This window comes from Pipistrellus hanaki, assembly GCF_964339955.1.
Source record: "Pipistrellus hanaki genome assembly, chromosome: 9".
NCBI lineage: Eukaryota > Metazoa > Chordata > Mammalia > Chiroptera > Vespertilionidae > Pipistrellus > Pipistrellus hanaki.
The window spans coordinates 8801053-8828474 of NC_140511.1; the positions used below are offsets into that span (position 1 = coordinate 8801053).

The window sequence follows — 27422 nt, forward strand, 5'->3', positions numbered from 1 at the left end:
GTGTGTGTGCGCGTGTGCGCGCGTGTGTGCGTATGTGTGCGTGTGATGCCTGTGGTCTTCGTGGCTGCTTGCCTGTGTCTGTCGCTGTTTCCTGAACCTGGACTCACCTCCTGGGCCACCATCAGCTCCCCCCGCTCCCTGTGCGCCCCCCCTCCGCTCCTGAGACCGGTGCCCTCTGACCTTTAGAGGTGGGGGCGGGGCTGGGGCCCGGAGGGCGTCTCCACGTGTGGGGACTTGGAAGGCGTGCGTCAGCCTCGTGACCCTTCCTCGTGGCCTCTCTGCTCCCTTTGCAAGAACCTGGCTCCCACACTCACCTGACCTGACCTGTTCCGAGGGCGTCTTAGCAATTGGCGGTCACAGCCAGGAGCTGGGAGCCCAGCTGTGCTTCAGGCCATCTCCTCCGGGGGCCCCCCAGCTCCCTCCGCCGCCCAAGCAGTGCCAGGCAGGCAGGCCCCGCTCCACCTGGGAATGTGCCCTGGCCATACCTCTCAGCAATAACCCCCGGGCTCTGGGCCCTGCCCCCGCCACCTCCCGCTTCCCAGCTCGCCTGGACCCCGACCCCCCACCCTCGCACTGGGTCTGGGCAGGCGGTCCGTTCCCTTGGGGCCGCTTCCCGGGAGGAAGCGGGAGAGTCAGGGCCGCTGTCTGTCCCGCCTGTCGGCCAGGTGAGCAGTGATGGCTGCCCCTCCCTCCGTCTGTCCCTGGCCAGAGTGGGTGCAGTGGCCTGGCTGTTGGAAAACAGAGGTCAAAGGTCATAAGGAGTGGGAAGCCAAACCAGCCCTGCCCTCCCATGCATCACGTCACCATGGATACGAGGCGAGCGTGTGATGGGCTGCTGTCTGCTGTGACCTGTCTTCTCCACACGGAATAAATTCCATTTGTCTCCTGGGGGCCTGGCTGCGCTCCTTTCTGGGGAGGACTGACGTGGGAAAGGCTGACGGGACTCCGCCTGGGTCAGAGGGAGGCGGTCAGGGCTGAGGAGGCGGCTGAGCGGGGCCGTGTGGTCCAGCTGCTCTGTATGTCCGCCGCCCCCTCCTGCTTCTAGCTCCCCTTCCTCCCCCCTCCTCCTCCCCTGTATCTCCAGCACCTCCTCCCAGCCTGTGGGTGAGGACCTGTGCCCTCTGGCCTGCCTGAGGGCCCTGGCCTGGGGGAAGGCCCTAACCTCTCCCTTTGGCCCATTGGGGGCCTCTCCCTCAGTTTGACAGAGGTGCACAGGTGACACTCGTTATGATCCAGCCTTTTCTCTTTCTGCCAAACCAAATGCCTCCTCCTCCCTGAAGCCTTCCTGGACTCCAGGGAGGATTGGCCCTTCTTTCCTGTGCTCCAGTCACCCTGGGCCCCTTCACGGCACAGCCTGCACCGAGCCGAGCCGCAGAGAGCCGGCAGAGGCTCTGAACCAGCTGTGGTGACAGCACTCTCAGGGCTGCAGCCAGGGACCTCAGAGCGGCCGATTCAGTTCGGTGGAAAGTGCCGCTGGCCACGTACGCACAGCGGGCAGCCCTGGGTCGTCTTGTGCACCCACATCCCACGTCTGCGTGTTGGGTCTTCATCGGAGACGGTCTGGAGGGCAAGGCCTGTGTCTCCCTCTAACTAAGAATGCCTGGGCTTCTTGGGAGTCCAAAGGGTCCTAGAGTCTGTCAGTTCTGTGAGTTCAGAGCTGCAGGATTACAGGTCCTGAGGGACGGGGCGGGGGGGGGGGGGGGGGGGGGGGGCGCAGCCACTCCCTGCCTGCCTCCCTGCCCCACCTCCGTGCTGCCTCTGCACGGCCTCTAGGTACTCCACCCCCACCCCACCCCCTCACCTCCGGCAGTTTACAGGGCCTTGGAGAGACTGAGGCGTGTAGTTGAGGTCAAGTTCACCATTGTGAACCCAGTGGTCGCTGGGGTCACGCTTACACTGTACATAGGCTCACGCCCATCCGGGGAGCACAGGGTCCATCCGGGGAGCACAGGGTCCATCCGGGGAGCACAGGGTCCATCCGGGGAGCACAGGGTCTGGGTTCACAGGCCTGGCTGTGCTCGGCCCCAGGAGGTCTGCAGAGGCCGGGGCCACAAAGACCGGGCCTCCCACACCAGCTAAGAGGAGGCTCACCTGTACCAACAAGCGGAAGGGGTCCAGGAGGGGGCGCTGGCTTTCCGGTAATGACACCGCCGCCGGCAGAGCCTGCTCCTCTGGGACAGGCTCTGACGCCTCGCCCGGCTCTGCCTGGCTCCACGCAGCCACTCCTCCTGGCGCCCAGCATGTTCTCCAGGGTGGCAGGGAGGGGGCATTCTCACTGAGAAACCCGTGACCGATCCGGGGCACGGTGTGTCTCCAAGGCTCTGCATGCGTGTGGCTCTCCCTTCCGTGTGTGGGGGGAGGGGGGGGGCAGAGCTGTCCAGACCAGGGGAGAGAGCACCTCTGGGGCAAGGCTACTCTGGGAGGGTGGTGTGGCAGTGAGTAGCCTGGAACCACACATGAAGGTCAGAGGCTGGTCATCAAAATAACAACCGTGATGATAATCTACACCAATAAAAGGGCAATATGCTAATTAGGGCGGACGTCTTCCAGATGTCCAGCAGACAAAGCCACAGCGGCTGCCTGAGGCTCAGGCAAGCCACAGATGGCGGCTGCCGCTGCCCCGGGCCAGCCCAGGCTTAGGCAGCCATGGTGGCCGCCAGTGGCAGCAGCAGCCGGCTGATGGGGGCAGCGCCTTCCCCTGATCTGCCAGGTCGCCTCCAGCAGAGGGAGGCCAGACTGGCTTAGGCTGGGAGCCCAGGCAGAGGCAGTTGGGGGTGATCAGGCCAACAGGGGGGCAAGGTAGGGTCGTTCAGGCAGGCAGGCAGAGGGGTTAGGGGCGATCAGGCAGGCAGGCAGGCGAGCTGTTAGGAGCCAGCAGTCCAGGATTTGGAGAGGGGTGTCCAAGGGGTCCCAGATTGGAGAGGGTGCAGGCCAGGCTGAGGGGACCTTCCTCCCCCCACACGAATTTCATGCACCAGAGCTCTAGTAATAGTAATAAAAGCATAATATGCTAATTAGACTGGACGTCCTTCTGGACAAAGATGGGGCTGCAAGGGCAGCCGGGGCCGGCAGCCGGGGGAAGGCAGGCCGGCTCTCGTGCGAACTCTAGCGATTAATAAAAGCAGCAGCCATGTCCCAGCGCTGGCTGTGCTGAACTCTGGGCCTTCAGAACTCAACCCTAGGCGATGCCATCCCCTGCCCAGCTGGTGTGCCCCAGTCCGCACTCCTGGGGGCCTGGCCGCGGAGGAGGGCGCTGGCCCGCCGGGGGGCCTGAGAGGCGGCAGGACTTGGCTTGTGGGAAGGCGTCCTCGTCCCCACAGGCATTGTGACCCCAACCGGAGTGAGTCCCGCGCTGGGAGGTGTTTGAGCAGCTGGTGGGGTCCTCCAGGCAAGATGGACTCTGAGGACCTACCCCGCCGACAGTGTCCAAGCCCAAACTGGGCCCCTGCCCCTTCGCCTGCGGATGAGCCTTCTCCCTCTGCGGCCAGCCAGCAGGCCGGGGAGGAGAGGCCAGGGCCCGCACGGAGCTGTTCAGCGTGTCTCTCCTGCCGTGCCCATGTCTGTGCCCTCAGCCGTCTGTGCCCTCAGCCGTCTGTGCCCTCAGCCGGCGGGCACGTGGCTCCTCTCTAACCTGGTCGGTGCGGCTGCGTGGGAGAGCCGCCCGCGGCGGCAGAGCCGGAGGGAACGCCGAGCCTCCTGGTGACAGTGACCTGGGGCTCCTGCACCTCCCGCCTCAGCCACGCCCCGTGAGGTCCACTGCACAGAGTTTGAAGTCTGTTTGTGTGGAGGTGTTTGTGTTACTTAACACCCTTCCAACCAGCTCACGCTGCCTTCTCCCCTTCCCCCCACCACTCGGTGGTTTTCCAGGGTGTGGGGTGCACCTGGCCAAGTTGTTCTGGAAAGAGGCAGAGAGCAAGGGGCAGGGGGGCGGGTGAGAGGGACGCCGGCGAAGCACAGCCCAAGGTCACCGGCTCCTCCCGCCCTCCCCAGGGGCAGGCAGGCGGGGGCGAGGAGCGCTGCTGAGGGAGGGCTGTCCAGCTGGGTCTGGTTCGCCCCACCTTGTCCCTGGCTGCTCTGCCTCACCCGGGCAGGGGGGAGAGAGGGGAGAGGGAGGGAGGGAGAGTCAGGTGCCTTTGCTGGCCAGGGGGGAGCTTGGAAATACCTGTCTCCAGGCCACGAAGAGGAAGCGTGGCCGCCTCTCGCATTAGTGTGATTCATTGCTGTCACGCTGGCCCCCAGGGCCGCCGCTCCGGCACGGAGCCAGCCCAGCCGTGCCCGGTTGTGTAATGGTGGGGCGCCTGCCAGGGCGGCGAAGGCGGCCTCAGGTGGTGCTGCCACGGGACGTTCTGAAGGTCACAGGAGGCCCGGGCTGTTGGGGTACAGGGTGGGGTGGCTGGTGGGCAGGAGGCTCGGGCATTCTCCTCTCGGTCCCCCCTTCCCTCCGGCTGTGTGAGTGTGGGCACAGCCCAGCATCTCTGCCCACTGCCCTCTTTAGAGGGCACGCGGGGCCACCGAAGCCTCGGTCTCCCCAACGGGGCAACGGGCCCAGCAGTGCCCTTCCTGTGACCCCCAAGGTCAAGGAGACCAGTGGACATAAAGACCCTCAGAAGATTCTATGTGAAGACATGTCATTAGCATGAACATGGCCATCCATCTCCTTGTCTTCTCGCTTTAATAGCAGGTCCCGTCTGTGTGCCTGGTCCGTGTCCCTCCCCGGTCAAGCGGGGTCGCCGGGGTCACATGGGGTCCCCGGGGTCACGCTGGGCTGGGCTGTTGGGCGGGGAGCCGATGGCGGGCCCAGGCTCTCAGGAATGACTGGAGCCTGGAGGTGGTGCACCTGCCAGTGAGGAGAGTGGGCAGCACAGGAGACCACAGTGACCGACACCGCACTGAGTACAGAGCCGGGTCACCACGGCTGTGGAATCAGTGACAGAGGTGGCTGCTGGGCCGGGCAGCCTTCGCCCCGCAGGTCCCCGAGGACTGAGTGTGAGGGGGTGGCGTGGCTCCTGCCGCCTTCCTGGATGTGGCGGTGAGCCCGCAGCTGCCTGTCAGAGTCAGGAGGGAGGCAGCCGGGCAGGGAAGGAGGTATCGGAGCAACAGCTTCTGGGAGAGGCCCAGGTGTGGGCCCGGACACGGCAGGAATGCCGTCTCTCCAGGGTGCGGGCGGGAGGGGTCAGGCAGGTCCCAGGCCCCGGCCCCCGCAGGGAGCAGAGGACACGGTCACCTTGGTCCCGAGTACATGGCCCTTGGCAGCTCCCAGGACCTCGGTGCCCCCTCGGCCATCTTGACGCCAGCACTTGGGAGCTGACCCTTGGCCACCTCCTCCCAGGCCGCCTTATAAGACCCCGGTGACCCGGCTCTGGCACAGCAGAGGCAGGAGCCGGCGCGCGGGGTCAGGCTCCTGGTGGCACAGCCGGGCCTGGGAGGTGCCGCGGAGCCCTGCGCAGGGAGCCGGCTTGGGGCCTCTGTCCAGCTGTGAGCCGCATGCAGGCGATGGCTGGGCCTGGGCCTGGCGCTCCCTGAAGCCCCGTGCGGCTGCTGGAGCTGAGAAGCCCCAGGAGGAGGCTGCGGGGAGGCCGTGCCTCCTGTTCGAGCTCCAGGCAAAGGGCTCAGCTGCTGTTCTGGGGCCCTCTCTGCCCCTGAACCAGCAGGGCTCCAGGCTGCTGCCCCACAAGACCGAGGCCAGGACCAGCGGAGGCCTGCTGGGAGGGATGGGGGGGGGGCTGATTGGAGGGATGGGGAGGGATGGGGGGCCTGCTTGGAGGGGTGGGGGGCCTGCTTGGGGATGGGGGGCCTGCTTGGAGGGGTGGGGGACAGGCAGCTTGCGGAGGGGGGGCGGCTTGGAGGGAGGGAGGATAGGCGGCGCTGGGAGCACTGTCCGGAGGGCAGGACCATGTTGACGGGAGGGGGCTGCCTCTCCTACTCCTCGCAGCCCCTGGCCCTGGTGGCGGTGGCTTCAGCTTGGAACAATCAGAGGGAGGGTGCAGGCTGCTCCCCGCCCTGTGGCCTTTCTGGGCAGCAGGGTGGTGCTCCCACCCGTGGGGCCCCCTGGGGAAGTGGGAGGACAGAGGGAGCCAGGCCCACAGGGAGCAGCCATGCTGCGTGGGTTAGGAGGAGAGGCGGGTCAGGGCCGGTGGGGGCTGTGGAGACCGCTGAGGGTCAGGGAGGCAGGTGTTGGGGTGACCACGGGCAGGGGTGACCCCCAGGGAAGGGGCTGTCCCGGATCAGCTCCGGGGAAGACGGCAGTGCTGGCCGCGTCGCCGTCCTCTCGGTCCTGCCGGGGCTGCCAGGCGGGTGCCGCCTCAGCACGGGGAGGGCGGGTGCGGGCTGCGGGGTGCCGGCCTCGGCCTGCGGGGCCCCGGAGGATGCCCCCTCCCCCTCCCCTGCTGCTCGCGGGATCCTGGGCCTCGGTTAACGGAACCGGGGCTCCCCCGGAGAGGAGGGCTTCCTGCCCCCGGTGTCAGCCAGCCCGCCGAGCGCCTCTGTCCGCGGTGTGGGACCGGGCAGAGCCGGAGGCTGGGTGTGGGCGAGGGAGCGGGTGGGGCTCCTGCCCTCAGCGGCCCCTGGAAAGGACGATGAATTCTGTGAAAACCTCGCCAGTGAGGGCCGGGAGGGGGCGGGGGACCCCGAGAACGGCCGGAGCTCTGTGGGAGCATCAGACCTCGCCGCCGGCCAGGACTGCGGTTCCTGGGAAGAGGCTGCCAGTTCGGGAAGTAAGTCCTCTTCCCTCGGGGACGTACCCATTTCACAGAACGGGGGGGGGGGGGGGTCCACTGCATGCCTGTCCCTGCTGTGGGCGGGGGCGGGGCCGGGGTGGAGGAATGAACCATTTCAGTCAAAAGAGGGAAACAGAGAAGGAAGACGGACACCTGGTCAGGAACAGGAAGAGACAGAGGGCTGAGCGGGCCGAGGGTGAGAGCGGGCCCTGGGCTGTGAAGGAAGTGGGTGGCCGGCCGCTCTGCGGAGGGCGCTCCCAGCGGGGCGGCCAGTGCAAAGGCCCTGGGAGCTGGAGCAGAGACCCGGCCAAGAGCGGCCGCAGTGGGCAGGGCCCGGGGACAGCGGCCGGAGCGGACAGGGCCCTGGGGACAGAGGCCAGAGCGGACAGGGCCCCGGGGACAGAGGCCGGAGCGGACAGGGCCCGGGGATAGAGGCCGGAGCCGGCAGGGCCCCGGGAACAGAGGCCAGAGCGGACAGGGCCCCGGGGACAGAGGCCAGAGCGGACAGGGCCCCGGGGACAGAGGCCGGAGCGGACAGGGCCCGGGGATAGAGGCCGGAGCCGGCAGGGCCCCGGGAACAGAGGCCGGAGCGGACAGGGCCCGGGGACAGAGGCCAGAGCGGACAGGGCCCCGGGGACAGAGGCCAGAGCGGACAGGGCCCCGGGGACAGAGGCCGGAGCGGGCAGGGCCCGGGGACAGCGGGCGGAGCGGACAGGGCCCGGGGACAGCGGGCGGAGCGGACAGGGCCCGGGGACAGCGGGCGGAGCGGACAGGGCCCCGGGGACAGAGGCCGGAGCGGACAGGGCCCGGGGACAGAGGCCAGAGCGGACAGGGCCCCGGGGACAGAGGCCAGAGCGGACAGGGCCCCGGGGACAGAGGCCGGAGCGGACAGGGCCCGGGGATAGAGGCCGGAGCCGGCAGGGCCCCGGGAACAGAGGCCGGAGCGGACAGGGCCCCGGGGACAGAGGCCGGAGCGGGCAGGGCCCCGGGGACAGAGGCCGGAGCGGACAGGGCCCCGGGGTCAGTGGCCGGAGCGGGCAGGGCCCGGGGACAGAGGCCGGAGCGGGCAGGGCCCCAAGGACAGAGGCCGGAGCGGGCAGGGCCCGGGGACAGAGGCCGGAGCGGACAGGGCCCCGGGGACAGAGGCCGGAGCGGGCAGGGCCCGGGGACAGAGGCCGGAGCGGACAGGGCCCGGGGACAGAGGCCAGAGCGGACAGGGCCCCGGGGACAGAGGCCAGAGCGGACAGGGCCCCGGGGACAGAGGCCGGAGCGGACAGGGCCCGGGGATAGAGGCCGGAGCCGGCAGGGCCCCGGGAACAGAGGCCGGAGCGGACAGGGCCCCGGGGACAGAGGCCGGAGCGGGCAGGGCCCCGGGGACAGAGGCCGGAGCGGACAGGGCCCGGGGTCAGTGGCCGGAGCGGGCAGGGCCCGGGGACAGAGGCCGGAGCGGGCAGGGCCCCAAGGACAGAGGCCGGAGCGGGCAGGGCCCGGGGACAGAGGCCGGAGCGGACAGGGCCCCGGGGACAGAGGCCGGAGCGGACAGGGCCCCGGGGACAGAGGCCGGAGCGGGCAGGGCCTGGGGACAGAGGCCGGAGCGGGCAGGGCCCCGGGGACAGAGGCCGGAGCGGGCAGGGCCGGGGACAGAGGCCGGAGTGGGCAGGGCCGGGGACAGAGGCCGGAGCGGGCAGGGCCGGGGACAGAGGCCGGAGCGGGCAGGGCCTGGGGACAGCGGCCGGAGCGGGCAGGGCCCGGGGACAGCGGCTGGAGCAGGCAGGGCCGGGGACAGAGGCCAGAGTGGGCAGGGCCCTGGGGACAGCGGGCAGAGCGGGCAGGGCCGGGGACAGAGGCCGGAGCGGGCAGGGCCCTGGGGACAGCGGGCAGAGCGGGCAGGGCCGGGGACAGAGGCCGGAGCGGGCAGGGCCCCGGGGACAGAGGCCGGAGCGGACAGGGCCCGGGGACAGAGGCCGGAGCGGGCAGGGCCTGGGGACAGAGGCCGGAGCGGGCAGGGCCCGGGGACAGCGGCCGGAGCGGGCAGGGCCTGGGGACAGAGGCCGGAGCGGGCAGGGCCCGGGGACAGAGGCCGGAGCGGGCAGGGCCTGGGGACAGAGGCCGGAGCGGGCAGGGCCCGGGGACAGCGGCCGGAGCGGGCAGGGCCCGGGGACAGAGGCCGGAGCGGGCAGGGCCCGGGGACAGCGGCCGGAGCGGGCAGGGCCTGGGGACAGAGGCCGGAGCGGGCAGGGCCCGGGGACAGAGGCCGGAGCGGACAGGGCCCGGGGACAGAGGCCGGAGCGGACAGGGCCCGGGGACAGCGGCCGGAGCGGGCAGGAAGCCGGTGAGGCCGGAGAGGCCGCGGGGCCACGGGGAGGTCTGAGACCAGGATGGCGGGCCTGACGGCAGCCCGGGGGTCTGAGGGAAGTGAGCCCTGCGTGGGTCAGTGCGGGGACGGCCTCGCAGGCCCTCTGAGGCGGGTGGCCGGGCCCAAGGCCTCCGGGAGACGGAGCTGCTTCCTCAGGGGAGGTCTGCAGAGCCCGGGGAGGGGAGGGGGAAGGGGGCGCTGCTGAAATGCCCACTTCTCTGGACCATGGCGTGGCACGGGGAACTGGACCATCGAACCCCGAGGGTCAGGAGCCCCTCCAGGGCCCCGCGGGCGCTTTCCGCTCCGGGCTCAGGTGCTCAGTTCCCAGGGGAACATGACCCGGCCTGGCCACGTCCGCGGCCCTGCCCCGGGCGGCTCGCCCTCTGCCAGGGTTAACGAGGAGGCTTTGTAAGCTCAGCACGGGGCCTGGCCACCGAGTCAGAAATGCAGAACCAGCGCTCTCCTCGTCCTCTCTTATCTATGACCACCTACCTGCCTGTCCGTCTATCATCTGTCACCTATCTGTCATCTATCATCTATCTATCTATCTATCTATCTATCTATAGTCTATCTACCCTGTTTCCCTGAAAATAAGACAGTGTCTTATATTAATTTTTGCTCCCAAAGATGCGCTAGGTCTTATTTTCAGGAGATGTCTTATTTTTCCATGAAGAAGAATACGGTACACATTTATTGTTAAATGAAAATAAAGGAAATTTATTACCTGTATACGGTACTGTAGTACGGTAGTTGTCAACCCAAACCAGACAAACTGTGAATCCTACAGTATCAAGAATGTACTCATTTATTCAATGACAATCATATAATCATCTTCTGGAACATCATCATAACAGTCCAATTCCTGAATTTCCTGGTGAATTTCTTGTGACTCCATTTCTTTCAGAATCAGTGGACCAAATCTCTCATGTTTAGCAATAGCATTCTGAGACAGAGCCTAGGGGGCCTTATTTTCGGGGGATGCCTTATATTTCACTCAGAAGGAAACCTGTAAGTAGGTCTTATTTTCGGAGATGTCTTATTTTCGGGGAAATTATCTATCTATCTATCATCTATCTATTATCTATCTATCATCTATCTATCTATTATCTATCTGTCAATCAATCTATCATCTATCTATCTATCTATCTATCATCTATCTATTATCTATCTATCATCTATCTATTATCTATCTATCTATCAATCTATCATCTATCTATTATCTATCTATCATCTATCTATTATCTATCTATCAATCTATCTATCTATCTATCATGTATCTATCTATCTATCATCTATCTATCTTCCATCCATTTATTAAAGAATCCATTTTCCATGGAGGCGCAAGGCACCGGGTCAGGGCTGCCTGCTGGGCCCGGTCAGAGCCCTGGCCGCCCTCTCCACTCCCATGGGGGTCCCGCTGCTCCGCGTGGGCACCCGGGTCCTCGGAGGAGGGTGGCTGAAGAGGGACAGAGAGGTGGTCACAGGTCAGAGGCCCTGCTCTCAGCCACCCAGGCAGCCACCAGGGCTGCCCGGGGACGGGGCAGCTGAGCCCGTGGGGCCCGCCCTGCTGGTCCTGCCCCGCGCCTGCCCCGCATCTGGAACCAACTGCCGGCCATGCCCCCACCAGCCGCAGTCCGGGAGGCCTCACGGGCTGCTGGTGTCCCAGGCGGCTTTGGGGTTCAGGCCTACATCACACCTGTGTGGTCCCTGAGGACCCCATGGGGGCACCTGAGGGGGCAGGACCCTCGGGACGGCTCCCAGCAGCCCCTCCTCCTGCGGGAATCAGCTCAGGATTCCGCTGGTGGCTGCTGGAGCCCCCAAGAGCACCCGATGCCCCAGGGCGGCTCCCGGCTGCTGTCCCATATCCAGGACCCCTGCTGCAGATGGGGCTGGGCAGGGCTGTCAGGACACAGCCAACGGGGCTGGAGGAACAAGGTACAGCTGGATAAAGGCTCAGGGTCCCCCAGTGCCCAGAGCGTCCTCTCAGCCACCAGTGCCCGGCCTCAGCCGGCGCCCCCTGGGTCCCTGTGACCTTGGCGGGCAGCTGGCAGCCTGGAGGGCCTGGATGGCCGGGGCCTGGGCGGAGGGCCACGTGGGCTGCGGCAGCTCCCCCCTCTGCCCCTCACGTGGCTGCGGCCTCACGCGCCCGGCAGCTGGCACAGGTGAGGCGGCCTGGCCCGCCCCTCCTCCCCGCTGTCTCTTCCTCCCGCGGGTGGTGAGGTGTGGAGGGAGGCACGCCCGGCCCTCAGCCACAGGTGCTCTGGCTCTCCCACACGGACAGCGGCTCCGCCATGGGCAGGTGGTACCTGGGTGAGTCCCCTAAGCCCCAGTCCCTCCCCCCAGACTCAGGCCCCGTGCACCTCCTGCCTCCAGAGGGCCGGGCAGGAGTGAGGGGGGCCCTCGGGTGCAGGCGTGGAGCCTGGCTCACTCTGTCCCGCTCTGAGCTGAGCGCTGGCGAGGCGACCCCCAAAGCCTCCTTTCCTGTGTCCGTCCATCCGTCCGTCCGTCTGCAGGAGCTCGGAGGCCACTTCCCCGGTGCCTGCTGGGAAGTTAATTAACTCGCTGTGCTCCGGTTTCTTCTTCACACCGTGGGCAGGCACCTTCCTCACCGCTCACCTGAGGGCTAACGAGGAGGTTTTGTAAGCTCAGCACGCGGCCCTGCCAGAGTTCAGAAATTCGGTACCAGCGCTCTCCTCATCCTCTTCCGTGGATGACCACCTGCCTGTCTCTTTGTCTGTCTGTCATCTGTCACCTATCTATCTGTATCTATCTAATCTATCATCTATCAGTCTATCTGCCTATTATCTATCTATCTATCTTCTATCATCTATCACTTATCTTTCACCTAAATATCTATCATCCATCTGTCATCTATCATCTACTATCACCTATTTGTCTGACTATCTATCATCTTCTATGTGTCTATCTATCATCTACAATCATCTATCTATCTACCTATCTATCTATCCATCCATCCATCTTTCTGCCGGTGCTTGCATCCCCTGTTATCCAGAGAGACTCAGGCTAGCCTGCAACACAGACAGCTGCCGAGAGGCTGAGAGAGTGTGCACTGAGGGCAGGGGCCCTGGGAGAGGCAGGCACTGCGGGCACAGCCAGAGCCGGGGTGTCCAGCCCGCGTGGCCATTGAGGGGTCCTCAGACAAACCCCTGCCTCCTGCCCAGTCTTCCTGGCACGCCCAGTGCACCCCGGCCACCGGGCACCTCCAGGGCTCCTGTGGGAGCAGTCAGCCTGTCTGTTTACCTGTGGAGGGAGCTCCCTGGCCTCCGGGGTCAGGGCCTGCGAGTGTGACGGGCCAGGCCACAGCCCCGAAGGCGAGGGGAGCGGGGCCTGGCTCCCAGCTGCAGGCCCGTCTCCTTCTCATCGGAGGGGTTTCTGCGTCCAACAGCGGATGCTCCTCACAAAGCTACAGGCTCAGCGACCCCTCCGTCAGCACAGCCAGTGGCCGTGATGACACTTCCCGCACCCCAGCCCTGTGCCCTGAGAGGGGGCACCCATCTCACCGCACCCATGGCAGGGGACTGGGGCACAGGAGCTATCACATGGCAGTGGCCCTGAACTCTCCCCTGACCCACCGCTGCTCAAGGAGGGTCCCCGGGAGTGACGCGCCCCCCCTGCACGGAGCCCTGGCCTTGAGCGTCAGCTCTTTTTGGAGGTCGATTCACTGGACTAGAACTCACCCAGCCGGGCAGCTGAGCACCTACCGGGTGCCCAGCGCCAGGGCCCCCGGGGCAAAGGAGGCCACAGCGGAGGGGGAGGGGTGTCAGAGGCTGGGAAAGCACCCCGCGCCTGGCTGTCCTCTCCCCCGCCCGCCCCCCATGGCTGTGCCACCTTGGGACAGAGCCCTGACCTCCGGGCCACAGACAGCTCCCCTGGGGATGGGAAATCAGACAAAGCACCAGCTGTGGGTCCTCCCTTGCAACCTTGGAGCCTGGACGCCGACCGCCCCTGGTGGCTGGGAAGGGGAGTACAGGCTGGGCAGGTTGGGCAGGGATGGCTGAGCTCTGGGGTGGGAGCAGGGGGTGCAGCTGGGGGGGGGGGGGTGAGAGAGGGAGCAGAGGCCTGGGTGTGCCCTGCCTGGAGGGCGCAGGGGCGGGAGGGGGAGGGGACCGCCCTGCAGCCTGAGGACCTGGGGAACTCAGCTGAGAAGGGACCTCCGCTGCTCGGCTCAGGGGCAGCTGCAGGGTGGGGCTTCCGGGGGCGCCCTGCCCGGGGACAGCACACCCTGGACAGTTTGAAATCCCGTCTCCTGTGTGGGCGGGCGGCAGCCCAGCAGGCCCGGCGTGGGGGAGCAGGGCCCAGCCTCCTGGCCTGCGCTCCGGAAATTTCCGTGGGGAAGGTCTGGAGCCCCGGCCAGCGCCTGCCCCGCCTGCCGGCACCTCCTCACGCCCAGGGGCCCCTGTCCACGCGGGTAAACATTAGCTGGCACGGTTAATGTTTAATGCCCCCTCATCCGGGCACCCGGGCCGCGGGCACTCTCCGGGCAGAGCGGCGGGCGAGGCAGCGGGATCAGTCCAGTCCACGCAATGGCAGGGGTGCCCACGGCCGAGGGTGAGTGTGTCCCCCAGACGCATGGGGCACAGGCGGCCCCGCTGGGACCCGTCGGAGGGGCAGCTGGGTCCCAGGTGTACCCCCCTCCCCCCCGGCCCCCAGCCCCCCGGCCTCAGCCTCCCCGCTCAGCGCCCTCCCTCCCAGGGCTGCCTGGGACTCAGCCTGGACGCCAGCAGGGCCTTTGTGTCTGTGGTGGCTTCTTGGACACTCAGGAGGGGCCCCTGGGTGGTGAGGGGCCGGGTAGGCAGGCCTCTGACACTGACTCCCTGGCACCTTGGACGAGGCCTGAATTCGGACAGCCTCCAGGCCTCCGTGTGGGAAGGCCTTGCCCTCTGCCTCCCCTCGGCCTCCATGTGGGGAGGCCCTGCCCGCTGCCTCCCCTCGGCCTCCGTGTGGGGAGGCCCTGCCCGCTGCCTCCCTCGGCCTCCGTGTGGGGAGGCCCTGCCCGCTGCCTCCCCTCGGCCTCCGTGTGGGGAGGCCCTGCCCGCTGCCTCCCTCGGCCTCCGTGTGGGGAGGCCCGCTGCCTCCCTCGGCCTCCGTGTGGGGAGGCCCTGCCCGCTGCCTCCCCTCGGCCTCCTTGTGGGGAGGCCCGCTGCCTCCCTCGGCCTCCGTGTGGGGAGGCCCTGCCCGCTGCCTCCCTCGGCCTCCTTGTGGGGAGGTCTGCTGCCTCCCTCGGCCTCCGTGTGGGGAGGCCCTGCCCGCTGCCTCCTTCGGCCTCCGTGTGGGGAGGCCCTGCCCGCTGCCTCCCCTCGGCCTCCGTGTGGGGAGGCCCAGGGAGCCAGGGTCGGGAAGCGGGGTCGCCGGCCCTGCGGCCTCCAGGGCACAGCTCGCGCAGCCAGGGAGGTGCCACCCTGCTCGCCCCTCCACCTCGGGCACAGCTCCCCTCGGCCTCGGAGGGCTCAGGAGGGCAGGAGAGGGGCTGGCCGTGCAGGGAGCTCTGGCTGCCCTCCAGGCCCCAAGGTCGAGTGCGCCCAGCTCCAGGCCGAGGGCGGGGCTGCCGGTGAGGGCGCGCTGTGCCAGGGCGGGTGCCAGGGCGGGTGCCAGGGCGAAGGCCCGGGGAGGCAGCAGGAGGAGGGGCTGCCCACAGCGTGGCCCCAGGTCTCCCTCCTCCGGCCTCTGAGAGGCAGCCCACAGGGGGTCCTCACACCACGTCCTGGTTCCAGCCCTGCTGCCCTCCCGGCTGCCTGAGGGGTGACGCCCCTCCGAGCCCCCTTCAGCGGCTGCTGGACAGGCAGTGCCCGCGCTCCCGGAGAGCGGCTCGGAGAGAAGCATCTAGAAGCCTGGTTCAGGATGTCCTACCTTCCTGGGATTTGAGACGAGTCTCCCATCTGGGCTTCAGCTCCCTCCCCCTCTGTCCGTCCGTCTGTCCGCCTCGAAGCCCCTTGGGGGATGAGTCTTGTGGGGAGGCCGCGGGGGGGAGGGCAGTGGGAGGCGCCTTCGCGGCCTCTTCCTGCTTCTGGTACAGGGAGGGCGGCCCCCAGCGCCGGGCCCGGTGGGGCTGGCCGCTCCGTCCGAGGCAGCAGCCGGGGCAGAGGTGTTCGCGCCCGCCAGCTCCTCCCCGGACGGCCCTCACCGCCGCCTCCCACTGGGCTCCGGTGTGGGCAGGGGTCCGAGTCCATGTCTGTGGCCGTGACCTGCCCTCCTGTCTCTCCAGGTGGCAGCCCCGGGGCGGACGTGGACCCGTTCCACTACGGTAAGCCCGGTGCCCCTGCCTCCGCCCTCCTGCCCCCTCCCCCCGGGCCCAGCCCTCCCCCCGGGGCCCAGCCCTCCCCCCGGGGCCCAGCCCTCCCTCTGGCTGTGACCCACACTCCCGGGGCCGGTCTGCCCGTAACCCACCCTCCTGCCTCTCGCCTCCAGACTATGAGGTCGTCCGCAAAGGGGGCCTGATCTTTGCCGGCCTGGCCTTCGTGGTGGGGCTCCTCATCATCCTCAGTAAGTGGGCTGCCTTGTGTCGGGGTGCGGGGCACGTCCTTCCTGAGCCCTGGCGGGGTCCCCTCTCCGCCGTGCAGGCCCTGGGGGAGGAGTGAGTCTCCCCTCCCCTCCCCTGGCCTCCCCTCCCCACCCTTTCCCTCCCCTCCTCTCCCCTCCCCTCCCTTTCTCTCCCCTCCCTTCCCCTCTCCTCCCCGCCCCAAGCTAGATGTGGGGACCCAGCAACGCCCTGATGCAGGGAGGCAGGGAGGCATGTTGGGGTGCCTCCCTGCTTGGTCCCTGGACCGCACAGAAGAGGGTCCATCTTTCTGAAGTGCACCCTCCCCCGCTGGTGTGGGCCAGTGGTGGAGGGTCGACCTAGGAACCGGAAGGTCACGGTTCGATTCCAGTCAGGGCATATGCCTGGGTTGTGAGAAAAAATGGAATAAAGTGCACCCTGCAGCTGAAACTGGTTTGGCTCAGTGGATAGAGCTTCGGCCTGTGGACTGAAGGGTCCCAGGTTCGATTCCGGTCAAGGGCATGTAACTTGGTTTGGGCACATCCCCAGTCAGGGGTGTGCAGGAAGCAGCTGATCAATGATTCTCCCTCATTGATGTTTCTAACTCTCTATTCCTCTCTCTTCCTCTCTGTGAAAAATCAATAAAACAAAAACATAAATAAAAACAAGTGCACCCTGTAGGGGACCCTGGAGCTGCCAGGAGGGAAGGTCCCCCTGAGAGGAGGGGCCAGGGCAGGGAGTCCCCTCTACCAGACACTCACACCCTCAGACCCACACGTTCCTGGCTGAGCTACCTCAGCCCCCAGGCCCCGCCTGTCCCCGACCTCCGCCGAGAGCGGCTCACCTGCCCCTGGCTCAGCCGCCCGGAGCCTGCCCCGCGCCCTCGCCACCTGCTGCCGGGAAGCCCGGGCGGCGGGAGCTGAGGTCGGGCCTGCCGTTCACGTGGAACCCGGCTCCCGGGCCAGGGCTGCTCCGCGTGGGGTCGGGGCGATCCCACTGCCCCCGAAGGTGGAAGGGGGCTTGCAGAGGGGCGACCTGGGCCGCGGGTTCCGGCACGGCAGGGGCAGGGACAAGAAGGATGCCTGGATTTGCTCTGATTGAACCAGAAGAAAAATACACGGGAACGCGCTGAGTGGACAGACACGGACGGTGTCCGGGACCGAAGGCGCCGGGCAGCCTCCCCACCTCGGCTCTGCCTGCAGCCGCTGCTCCCGGCTCCCGGCGCCCGGGCCCCTGGAGCCGCACAGGGCGGTGCTGAGCTCACAGCGCGGAGGCCGGAGCCCTCAGTCTCAAAGGCCCGCGGAGCAGCCGCTCTGTGCCCGCACGGGGCTAGGGCACTGCCAGGGCCCAGGCCACTGTGGACCCACGGGGCCGGCGCCCTGGGCCCGGCCCAGCTCTCTGTGCAGCCGGCGGGGCGGGAAGGGCTGGGCTGAGTCCCGGGGGGGCCTCCTGGAAGAGAGGGCCCACGGAAACCGACCGCTTTTCTCCTTCAGGCAAACGGCTGCGCTGCGGGGGCAAGAGGAAGCACCGGTGAGTGTGGTGGGGAGGCGAGGGGGGCGGGACCCGGGGCCTCTGAGAGCGTTGGTCCCCCACCCCAGGGCCCAGACTTCCCTCTTCCCCATCACTGCCTCTCACCGCCTCCTCTCCCCCCCCAGGCCGGGCGCCGACGAGGAGCTGTGATGGCAGGTGCGCAGGACGGCGGCGGGCGGCCGGGGGCAGAGGAGGGAGGAGGAGGGTTGGGGGCTGGGCGGGAGGCTGGTAGGGTGTCTGTTCACCCACCAGGCAGCCCGTCACCCGTCATGGTTTCAAACGCTGGCCCCGTGCCGGGCGTGCGTGTGCGGCCCAGGGGCTGCAGAGGTGCCGGGAGAAAGGGGGGTGGAATAAGGAGACGGGAAAGTCCTGGCCTGGCCGTCCTGCCCACCACTGCCTCTGTCTTCCAGGATCGGCCAGGCCACCGCCCCACCACAGGCCTCTGTGCCCGGGGCCAGGCCCTCGGGCTGAAGGGAGCACCGGGCTTCACCCTGGACCGCCCCCTCCCCCGGCGCCGCCTCTTCCTGATAATAAAGCCGAGTCAGACGTGGCTTCTGCTCCCGCCTCCCCCTTAGCCGCCTGACCCACGCCTCCAGGCTGGGTGCAGCACAGCCCGCCCCCGGCCACCCCTCACGGCTCAGGCGCCGGCCGAGGAGCCCGCAGCCTCTCCTTGCCCTGAGCCTCACGTGCCAGACGGGACTCTGCCTGTCCTCAGGGCCAGGCCGGGAGGGGCAGGATCCAAAGGCCACGGGCTCCGAGCTGCTGGGCGCTGGCCAGGCCTGGGCGCCGCTGGGGGCCCCGCTGAGGCTGCTGTGCGCCGGCTGGGCTGCCCCACGTGCAGCGGTGGTGGCCACACTGCGCGCCATCTCCCCTGGCGTACCCAGGCCAGGCCGGGCCCTGCACCCAGCACGTGCTCTCCCTGCCAGGCTCGCCCGCCGGCCTCCGCTGTCAGCCTCCCTGACCCCAGAGCTGAGCCCGGCCATGGCCATGCCTTTTCTGCTCTGGGCTCGGGACTCATCGAGCCCCCTCCCCCTCCAGTGCATTGTATTTGGGTGCTGGCTTGTTGATCCAGGACGAGCAGAGAGGGGGTTTTGTTACCACTTCCTGCAGCCCCTGTCCATCCTTGCGGGCCCCAGTCAAGAGCTTTGGCCCAAGGTGGCCAGGCTGGCCACCCACCACACCACTCCCTGATGCCGGGGCCCTGCAGCGTCTCCCTCACCCTGCCTTCCCCGCGGAGGCCGTCGGGGCTGGAGGGATGGTGGGTCCTGGCACCAGCTGGTGTCCAGTTTCCTCCTCTGGGTCTGCAGGCCTCCGAGGCAGGGGAGGGAGGACGGGCCAGGAAGCAAGTGTGCGGGTTTAAAGTGTGTGTGTGTGTGTGTGTGTGTGTGTGTGTGTGCTGGGAGAGGGGTGTGTGTGTGTGTGTGTGTGTGTGTGTGTGTGTGTGTGTGTGTGTGTGTGTGTGTGCTGGGAGAGGGGTGTGTGTGTGTGTGTGTGTGTGTGTGTGCTGGGAGAGGGGTGTGTGTGTGTGTGTGTGTGTGTGCTGGGAGAGGGGTGTGTGTGTGTGTGTGTGTGTGTGCTGGGAGAGGGGTGTGTGTGTGTGTGTGTGTGTGTGTGTGTGTGCTGGGAGAGGGGTGTGTGTGTGTGTGTGTGTGTGTGCTGGGAGAGGGGTGTGTGTGTGTGTGTGTGTGTGTGTGTGCTGGGAGAGGGGTGTGTGTGTGTGTGTGTGTGCTGGGAGAGGGGTGTGTGTGTGTGTGTGTGTGTGTGTGTGCTGGGAGAGGGGTGTGTGTGTGTGTGTGTGTGTGTGTGTGTGCTGGGAGAGGGGTGTGTGTGTGTGTGTGTGTGTGTGCTGGGAGAGGGGTGTGTGTGTGTGTGTGTGTGTGTGCTGGGAGAGGGGTGTGTGTGTGTGTGTGTGTGTGTGTGCTGGGAGAGGGGTGTGTGTGTGTGTGTGTGTGTGTGTGTGTGGGCGGAAGCTGGCTGGCGTGGCTCAGGGGTTGAGTGTCGGCCTATGAACCAGGAGGTCTCGGTTCAGTTCCCGGTCAGGGCACAGGCCCAGGTTGCAGGCTCCATCCCCAGTGTGGGCTGTGCAGGAGGCAGCCGATCAATGACTTGCTCATCACTGATGTTTCTATTTCTGTCTTCCTCTCCCCTCCTCTCTGAAATCAATGAAAATAGATTTAAAAATAACATAACATGAGCGGGGTTGTTTGGGGACCAGAGGCGGAGAGACACCATCTGAGTGAGGATGGAGCTCTCTGCCTCACCCGCTGCCCGGGGCCCAGCCCACAGCCACACCGAACCCCGGCCTGCACACAGACCGTCCTTCAGAGCACCGGGAGCCTCCTCCTCAGAGTGTGCCTGCAGAGGGCGCACCGGGACAAACAGAACGTGAGGGCCCAGTCCTGCAGGGAGCTCAGTGTTCTTACCCACGAGATGGCACACGCGCGGGCTGTCCGTGGCCCTGGGGGACGGGACAGGAAAGGGGGTCCCCCGCAGGCTTTCAGGGGCTCCTGCAACTTCTGGGATGAGCAAAGCACCCCGGAAGAGGCAGTGGCGCCGGGAGAACGCGGGGGGGGGGAGGGAAGTATTCGCACACAGGCCCCCCACGCTGCCAGCGGCTGGGCAGGAGAGACAGCCCTCTCTGTCGCGGCTGCGAACCTCCATCCCAGGGAACCCGAGGCGCCGTGGGGACCAGAACACCCAGCGCCTCCCGTCTGCGGACCGTCCACCAGGCTGGCTCCCTCAGGCTGGCGCCCAACCAGCTGCAGGCGCATCCTGCGGACCTGGACCTGCTCCTCTTCCCTCCCCTCCCCTCCCCTCCCCTCCCCTCCCCTCCCCTCCCCTCCCCTCCCCTCCCCTCCCCTTCCCTTCCCTTCCCATGAAGGTATCATGGATGGGAGCTACTAGACTCTCGTTTCCCTTGGGACCTTGCACAATCCATGCAAATGGATCACGGAGTAGCCCAGCCTGAGAAGCCATTGGATGCATTCTCCCATCACTACAGAAACGGCCTGTCTGAGGGCCTGCGGTTCCCATCCTCACCACCAGAGGGGGCGCGTGTCCTACTGGAACTCTTCAAATCTGAGTTTTCCACCCTCTTGCTTAGGGCTGGGTGGGGGCCTTTGCAGCGAGGAGGGGCCCCCAGAATGGTCTGCCAGGAGGCCAGGTTCCTGAGGGCCCTAAGCTCACCTCCTTCCCTTGCACCCCTCAGGGCACTGCCCTCCTGTGGGGTGGTCCTCGGCCAGGGTCCTGAGCCCTCACTAGTTCTGGGAAGTGGGGAGTGCGGAGGTCTGCACCTTCCCCAGGGCTGGACCACAGCCTCCAACCCCAGTCCGATCCTCAGCACCAGGAGCAGGGCGTGGTGTGGTGCAGGGGAGGGGCTGAGCAGCCTTCTGGATGCAGCTGCAGAGTCTGACTCAATGCTTGGGGCCTGGGGTTTGGAACCCCCAGGGGAACTTAGCGGGAAGTCACTGGCCTGTTAGGTGGGCAGGGCTGAGGGGGCCTGAGGAGAGTGGGGGCCAGGCCCAGGAGTGGGGCTGGAAGGTCCCGGGGAGCTCAGCTGGACCTGCTGTGCAGGGGAGGAGAGGCAGCCCCCGGCCCCAGAGCTCCTCCCCACTGCCCCCTGCCCCTCCGGGCGGTGTTCTCTGGGCCCCGAGGCCAGGCTGGCCTTGGACACGGGCCTGGGGCCGCTCCGAGCCTGCCCGGCTCCTCACTGCACATGTGGAGGAGCAGGTACAGACCAGCGGGCAGGAGGGGCACTGTGAGCCATCAGCCCAAACCCTGTCTACTGCCAGTCTCACCCTCTGCCCCCTTAATGAACGGGCGCTCACACATGTGGGAGGGGCAGAGAAGGACCCTGGAGGGACGGGGGCAGAGGTTCCCTCTCTGGGCCTGACGGCCCCCCGGCTGGTGGCCCCGGGGGGGCGGGGTTCCCTCTGGGTACTGGGCTCCCCTCGGAGAATCAGAGGCCTGGACTGGAGTGGATGACCTCTGACCCCACAAGCGTTGACATCTCTTCTGGAGGAAGGGCGCCCCTGGCACAAACTTCTGGTTTTTCTAAACTTTGAGACTTTGGGGACCCTGTAAGCAGGCTCAACTCCCCCAGCTGAGCAAGGAGGCCCCCAAGCGCACCCTGGGCACCCGGGCATCTGCCCTGCCCCTACCTCTCCCCTGGCCCACCGCTGCTCAGGAGTGCCCCCGGGCAGACGGGGGGCGGGGGTGGTGGTGAAGGGGGCCCAGGGCTGAGGGGGCCCCTGGGCAGACGGGGGGCAGGGGTGGTGGTGAAGGGGGCCCAGGGCTGAGGGGGCCCCTGGGCAGACGGGGGCCCAGGGCGGGGGGTGCTGAGTCTCCCCTCAGCCGTGCCCTGCCCCCCTCTCTCCTGGCCCCGGGTGGCGGCTGCTGCGGAGAGAGGGGCCGGCTCCCATTGACCTCCGGCCCAGGCAGCCGAGCCGTGATCCAGCCAGACCCCGTCGGCCTGGCCCAGGGACGGGCACAGGCCACGCACCAGCCTGTCCTGCCGTCGGGGAGGCCCTGGCCTGGCCTCCATCCAGGGCCGGGCAGCCCTCTCGGGGGCCGTGGGAGGCAGGGCTGGGCGGCGGGCTGGAGAGCGGGCCAGGCCCAGCCTTTGGGAGCTGCGCTGGGCCTGGGCTCCTCCCTGGGCAGACGGGCCTCCAGACAGTCAGAGCCTGCGCTGCGGCCGGAGGAGTGACAGGCCGGACCGGGTCCTCTCAGCCTGGCAGACACACGGGGTGGGAGGCCACACAGGAGGCAGGTGGGCGACCCCTGCCAGGCCCTGGCACAGGCTGTGGGCAGTTCTGCTCTGGCCCTGGGGCTGCAGCCCTGACCCAGGCGCCTCCCCCAGCCTGGCCTGCACACTGCACCCGCCGGGAGCCGCCCCTCAGCTCCTCACGTGTGGCTCCTTCCGGGATGCCCACTGCCGCCCGGCGCCCGTGCTGTCCCAGTGCCCAGGGAGCCAGCGGGGGGAGGGGGCTCACGCCCTGCAGCTCAGTATGGCCGCTGCCAGGAGGCAGAGCGGGCTCGGGCCCGGCTGCCCTGTGTGACCCTGAGAGCCACAGTCTGCCTCTGGACTGGGCTGTGGGAAAAGCAAACACAGGATACATGGCAGGCACCGGCTTCCACGGGAGGGGCTCCGGGAGGGAGAGTGGGAGCTGTGGCCAAGCTCTCCTTCCTCCTCCCCTTCAGTCCTCCCCCTCATCCCTCCCCCCTCAGTCCTCCTCCTCAGTCCTCCCCCCTCATCTCTCCTCCTCCTCATCAGTCCTCCTCCCCCTCGTCCCTCCTCCCCATCAGTCCTCCTCCTCCTCGTCCCTCCTCCCCATCAGTCCTCCTCCTCCTCGTCCCTCCTCCCCCTCAGTCCTCCTCCCCCTCATCCCTCCTCCCCATCAGTCCTCCTCCTCCTCGTCCCTCCTCCCCCCTCAGTCCTCCTCCCTCTTGTCCCTGCTCCACCTCAGTCCTCCTCCCCCTCCATCCTCCCCCTTGTTCCTCCTCCCCCCTCAGTCTTTCTCCCCCTCATCCCTCCTCCCCCTCATCCCTCCTCCCCCTCATCCCTCCTCCCCCTCGTCCTCCTCCCCCCAGTCCTCCCCCCTTGTCCCTCCCCCCCCTCATCCCTCCTCCCCCTCATCCCTCCTCCCCCTCGTCCTCCTCCCCCCAGTCCTCCCCCCTTGTCCCTCCTCCCCCTCAGTCTTTCTCCCCCTCAGTCCTCCTCCCCCTCTTCCCTCCCCCCCCTCATCCCTCCTCCCCCTCATCCCTCCTCCCCTTCAGTCCCTCCTCCCCCTCGTCTCTCCTTCCCCTCAGTCCTCCCCCTCGTCTCTCCTTCCCCTCAGTCCTCCCCCCTCATCCCTCCTCCCCCTCATTTCCTAGCGGAGGCTGGTGTGGGGCTGTGGCTGGGGAGAGGGTGGTGAGAAAGTGTCCTGATGGAGTGAGAGTGTGCACGAGTGAGTGTGTGTGTGTGGGTGTGTGACTGCTGTGCAGACAGGAAGTCATCGGAGGGTGCAGGAGGGCGGCCGGGCTGGGACCAGGCGAGGTCAGGGGCACTGCGGTCCCCCCTGGCGGCTGCAAGGGCTGGCAGACGGCGGGCGGGGTGAGCTGGTGCGGAGAGGAGAGCCACGGCGGCTCCAGTGGGCTGAGGAGGGTCGGGCGGGCCCTCGGCTGTGCCGGCCTGTCCCGGGTTCCTCTGGTCAGTGTGCTCTCAGGCCTCTGGGCTCCCGGATTGTGTGCTGGAGGGGGCACAGGTGGATACTCTGAGCAGCCTGAGCCTCCAGCGCCCACGCTCCGTCCGTCCCACCGGAGGCACTAGGGGGCGGCAGCTCCCCGGGCTGGGAGCGGAGGCCTGCAGGGCCAGAGGCGCTGGCAATGGGAGGCAGGGCTGGGATGTCGGGGAGCAGGGCCGCCCCCAGGCCTGCAGTGAGGGGGGGCAGGCTCTGCAGGGGCGGGGCGGATGCCCTGGGCGCCGAGGGGGCTGGCCCTCCACCTGAGTCCCGGGGAGCCGCATCCGGAGGGGAACGCTCAGACCCCGAGGTCCCGGAGGGGAAGCAGCCGCAGCCAAGGCCGTCCCTGGCCGGACCGCACGCCTTCCAGCCGCCCGGGCAGCACAGACTCGATGGCTATTTGGGTACGTGGCCCCGTGCCCTGTTCAGCAGGAGTGGGAATGGCTCTGTCCCTCAGAACACAGAGTCTGGTCTCAGGGCCCAGCTTTTCCCAAGTGCCCACCGAGGCCGTGCTGGCTGCACCATCCAAGTTCCGGGAGACCAGGACCAATGCCCCACCCCATCCCCCTCCCCTCCAGCCTCCCACCCCTCCCCGCCGGGAGCCCCCCTCCCTCACAGTCCGCCTACATCGTCTCTGTCCCGCGAGCTCACCCGCTGTGCGCTGGGCTCCGGAGCCCTGGTCCAGCTGGGCCCTGCTGAGCCCTGGCGTCTGAGCCCAGCGGGACTCGCAGAAGGAGCCTGTCCGGCCAGAGCCCTGGGGCACCTCCACTCCTGCGAGTTTTCCGAAGGGGACGGCCGCAGCCCGGCTCCTCGAGGCCTGGCCTCCGCCTGGCTCAGCAGAGCCCGGGACGTGGGCAGAGGAGTGACGGTGTGTCCCTCAGCGCGACCTCAGCACTTTCCTGGTGCCTCGCAGCTGATCTCCTCCTGTCTCCCTGTGTGCGCGTGTGTGTGTGTGTGTGTGTGTGTGTGTGTGTGTGTGTGTGCTTTGAAAGCTGCACAGCCCACGTTTTAACTCTGGGTGGAGCCAGACCCCAGGCTGACTTTCGAAACTCCGGAGCAATCCTATGGCTGGGCTTCCTCTCCTCCCCAGTCCTACGGGATAGGAAATGGAAGAGAATTCTCTCAAAGCCTGGCCTCCACCTTGGCCCCAAGGGTTCCAGGGCTAGTCTTGGGGCGACACCTGCTGGCCATAGCAGGCACTGCAGCGCCTTCAGCCAAACGGCAGAAAACCTGCCTGTCCATCTCCTTGGACATTCGCAGCTGCAAGGTTGGTGCTACGCCGCTTAGCCCCTCGTTGCTTTCCTCACAGAACACGTGGGAAACAGTGCTTGGTCTTTATGCCTCTCCAGCGGAGTTTGTTTAAATAAAGTCACGTTGGAAGATACTCAGCTTTCAGGCTCTGTGCCTGGAACCCTCTAGCTCCTCAGACTGTTCTCACTGAGTCTGCGCCTCCTCTGGCTGAGCCAAGACCCCGGGCTGGCGGGCTCCTCAGGGCATGTTCACGGTGCCCCGGCCCAGGTGGTCACCTCCACGCCGCCCCCCACGCCCTCTCCCCCGCGGCCTCCGGGTGCAGGGCTGGCAGACTGGCGGGAGCTGTGGCTGCCGCCCCGCCCCACCCCCCCACCGCAGAAAGGCTGGCCCAGGCGGAGAGAAGGCAGCCCTGCACAGCTCTCCAGACAGAAGACACTCACACGCCGTCTGACAATCACACTGTATCTGGTCAGAGGAGCTGCGGGGGGCTGGGGAGGCAGCGAAGTTAGCTCTCACTCAGGGAGTTCGTTTCTCTCTCTCTCCCAGGTCTGGCCCTGCCCCTGCCTTGGCCCTGGCCCTGCCCCTGCCCCTGTGCCTGCCACAGCCCCAGCCCCTGCCCCTGCCCCCGCCCTGCCCCTGTGACTGTCCCTGTGCCTGCCCTGGCCCTGCCCCTGTGCCTGCCCTGCCCCTGCCCCGCCCCTGCCCCTGGCCCTGCCCCTGCCCCTGCCCCTGCCCCGCCCCTGCCCCTGGCCCTGCCCCTGGCCCTGCCCCTGCCCCTGCCCCTGTCCCTGTGCCTGCCCTGCCCCTGCCCCTGGCCCTGGCCCTGCCCTGCCCCTCCTGCCCCTGCCCCTGCCCCTGCCCTGCCCCTGTGCCTGCCCCTGCTCCTACCCCTGCCCCTGCCCCTGGCCCTGCTCCTGCCCCTGTGCCTGCCCCTGTCCCTGCCCCTGCCCCTGCCCCTGTGCCTGCCCCTGCCCCTGGCCCTGCCCCTGTCCCTGCCCCTGCCCCTGGCCCTGGCCCTGCCCCTGCCCTGCTCCTGCCCCTGTCCCTGCCCCTGCCCCTGCCCCTGCTCCTGCCCCTGCCCCTGCCCTGCCCCTGCCCTGCTCCTGCCCCTGCTCCTACCCCTGCCCCTGCCCCTGCCCTGCCCCTGCCCTGACCCTGTGCCTGCCCCTGCTCCTACCCCTGCCCCTGCCCCTGCCCCTGCCCTGCCCCTGTGCCTGCCCCTGCCCCTGGCCCTGCTCCTACCCCTGCCCCTGCCCCTGGCCCTGCTCCTGCCCCTGTGCCTGCCCCTGCCTCTGTCCCTACCCCTGCCCCTGGCCCTGCCCCTGCCCCTGTGCCTGCCCTGCCCCTGCCCCTGCCCCTGCCCTGCCCCTGCCCCTGCCCCTGCCCCTGCCCTGGAGACAACGGCAGCTCCGAGTTCACCTCTAGGATCAGGGCTTCACGGAGCCCCTCAGGGCCAGCTTTGGCCAGCGTCCACGCCGGGAGCTGGGAGAGGACGGACGGATGGACGGACAGATGGGGGGCAGAGAGGCCGCTGTGGCTGAGGGAGCCCAGCTTCCTGACTAACCTCCTGACCGCAGCCTGGACAAGGGCAGCAGAACCTGAGACCCATCTGTGGGGGGCGCCTCAGGGCTGTGAGCCCAGGGAGCTTAGACCAGGACCGCCGAGGGGAGACCCTGTCAGCAAACCGGGCGCCTCGGGTTCGGGGTTCAGGAGGCTCAGGGGACTTAATGACACCTATGCCTTTCTAATTTTAAAAATATACTTCTTTTCATTATTTCAGAGAGGAAAGGGGAGGGAAAAGAGATAGAAACATCAATGATGAGAGAATCATTGACCAGCTGCCTCCTGCACACCCCACACTGGGGATCAAGCCCAGAAGCCGGGCATGTGCCCTTGACCGGAATCCAATCCGGGACCCGTGAGTCCACAGGCTGACACTCTATCCACTGAGTCAAACTAGGGCCCTTATTAATGTTTAAATTGATGTTAGAGAAGGGGTGGGGGGAGATGGATTTGTTGTTCCACTTATTTATGCATTCATTGGTCGATTCCCACATGCGCCCTGACCAGGGTGGAACCCACAACCCTAATGCATGGGGACGATCTTCAAACAGCTGAGCGCCGGCCAGGCTTCTGAGGTCCGCGCGATGGCCTCGGAATGCACTGACCGCCCGTCCTGGAAGAGCGAAGGCTTTAGACACGCGCGTGCATCTGAAGCAGAAGCTGCTTCTCGGTGTGCTGTGTGTCCGTTTGCTCCCAGGCAGCTGTGCGTGAACGTCTGCATTTCTGTTTCTTTGCATTAGATAACATGCATGGGTTTGTGGACACACACACACACACACACACACACACCCTACATGGGCAGACGTGTTTGTTAGTGTCAGGAAAGGGCCGTGCCATCCCCCAGCTCAGTCTCTCATTTCCTCGCTAGCACCCTGAGCCCAGAAAAGGCCCGTGATCACCCAGGGCACCAGGTGGCTCAGGTGGCAGAAGTGAGACTAGAAGCAGATTTCCGATCTGTGTTCAGGACTCTTCCTATAACATTAAAGTAAATTAGAGATTGGAATAATAATAATAATAAAAGACAGTCAGGCTTATTTGTTTTTTTCTCCTCAGTCAATGAATAAGAAGGTCAACTCTGATTAGCTATATGACACCACGTTGTTTTTAACATTGACCTGGTCCGTATTGACTTCTTTTATGAAAAGCAGATATACATGTTAAAGAATTTCAGAACACGTATGAAGGCTTTGTTTTTGAAGAGAAATATTTAAGCTGTTGTATGAGTTAAACAGTAAAAATAGCTGTTGTTTCTCCTGATGACTCTAGACCTAATATAGCATGACAAAATA

The 27422-nt window shown here is 66.9% G+C and overlaps 1 protein-coding gene and 1 long non-coding RNA gene across 2 annotated transcripts in view; one reads left to right on the forward strand and one right to left on the reverse strand.

Moving 5' to 3' along the window:
- The window catches only part of LOC311627498 (FXYD domain-containing ion transport regulator 6-like), a 44334-nt gene extending 26675 nt beyond the window's left edge, over positions 1–17659 (forward strand). Inside the window, exons 7-12 of the mRNA XM_084894024.1 lie at positions 11293–11382; positions 15296–15334; positions 15499–15573; positions 17062–17098; positions 17224–17254; positions 17509–17659. Coding sequence (XP_084750150.1) covers positions 11293–11382; positions 15296–15334; positions 15499–15573; positions 17062–17098; positions 17224–17248 — 266 coding nt within the window. The 3' untranslated portion in view covers positions 17249–17254; positions 17509–17659. The remainder of the gene's footprint in view (positions 1–11292; positions 11383–15295; positions 15335–15498; positions 15574–17061; positions 17099–17223; positions 17255–17508) is intronic.
- Positions 1–27422, reverse strand: part of LOC311628404 — a 446163-nt gene that overhangs the window by 256704 nt on the left and 162037 nt on the right. The gene's annotated exons all lie outside the window — the stretch shown is intronic.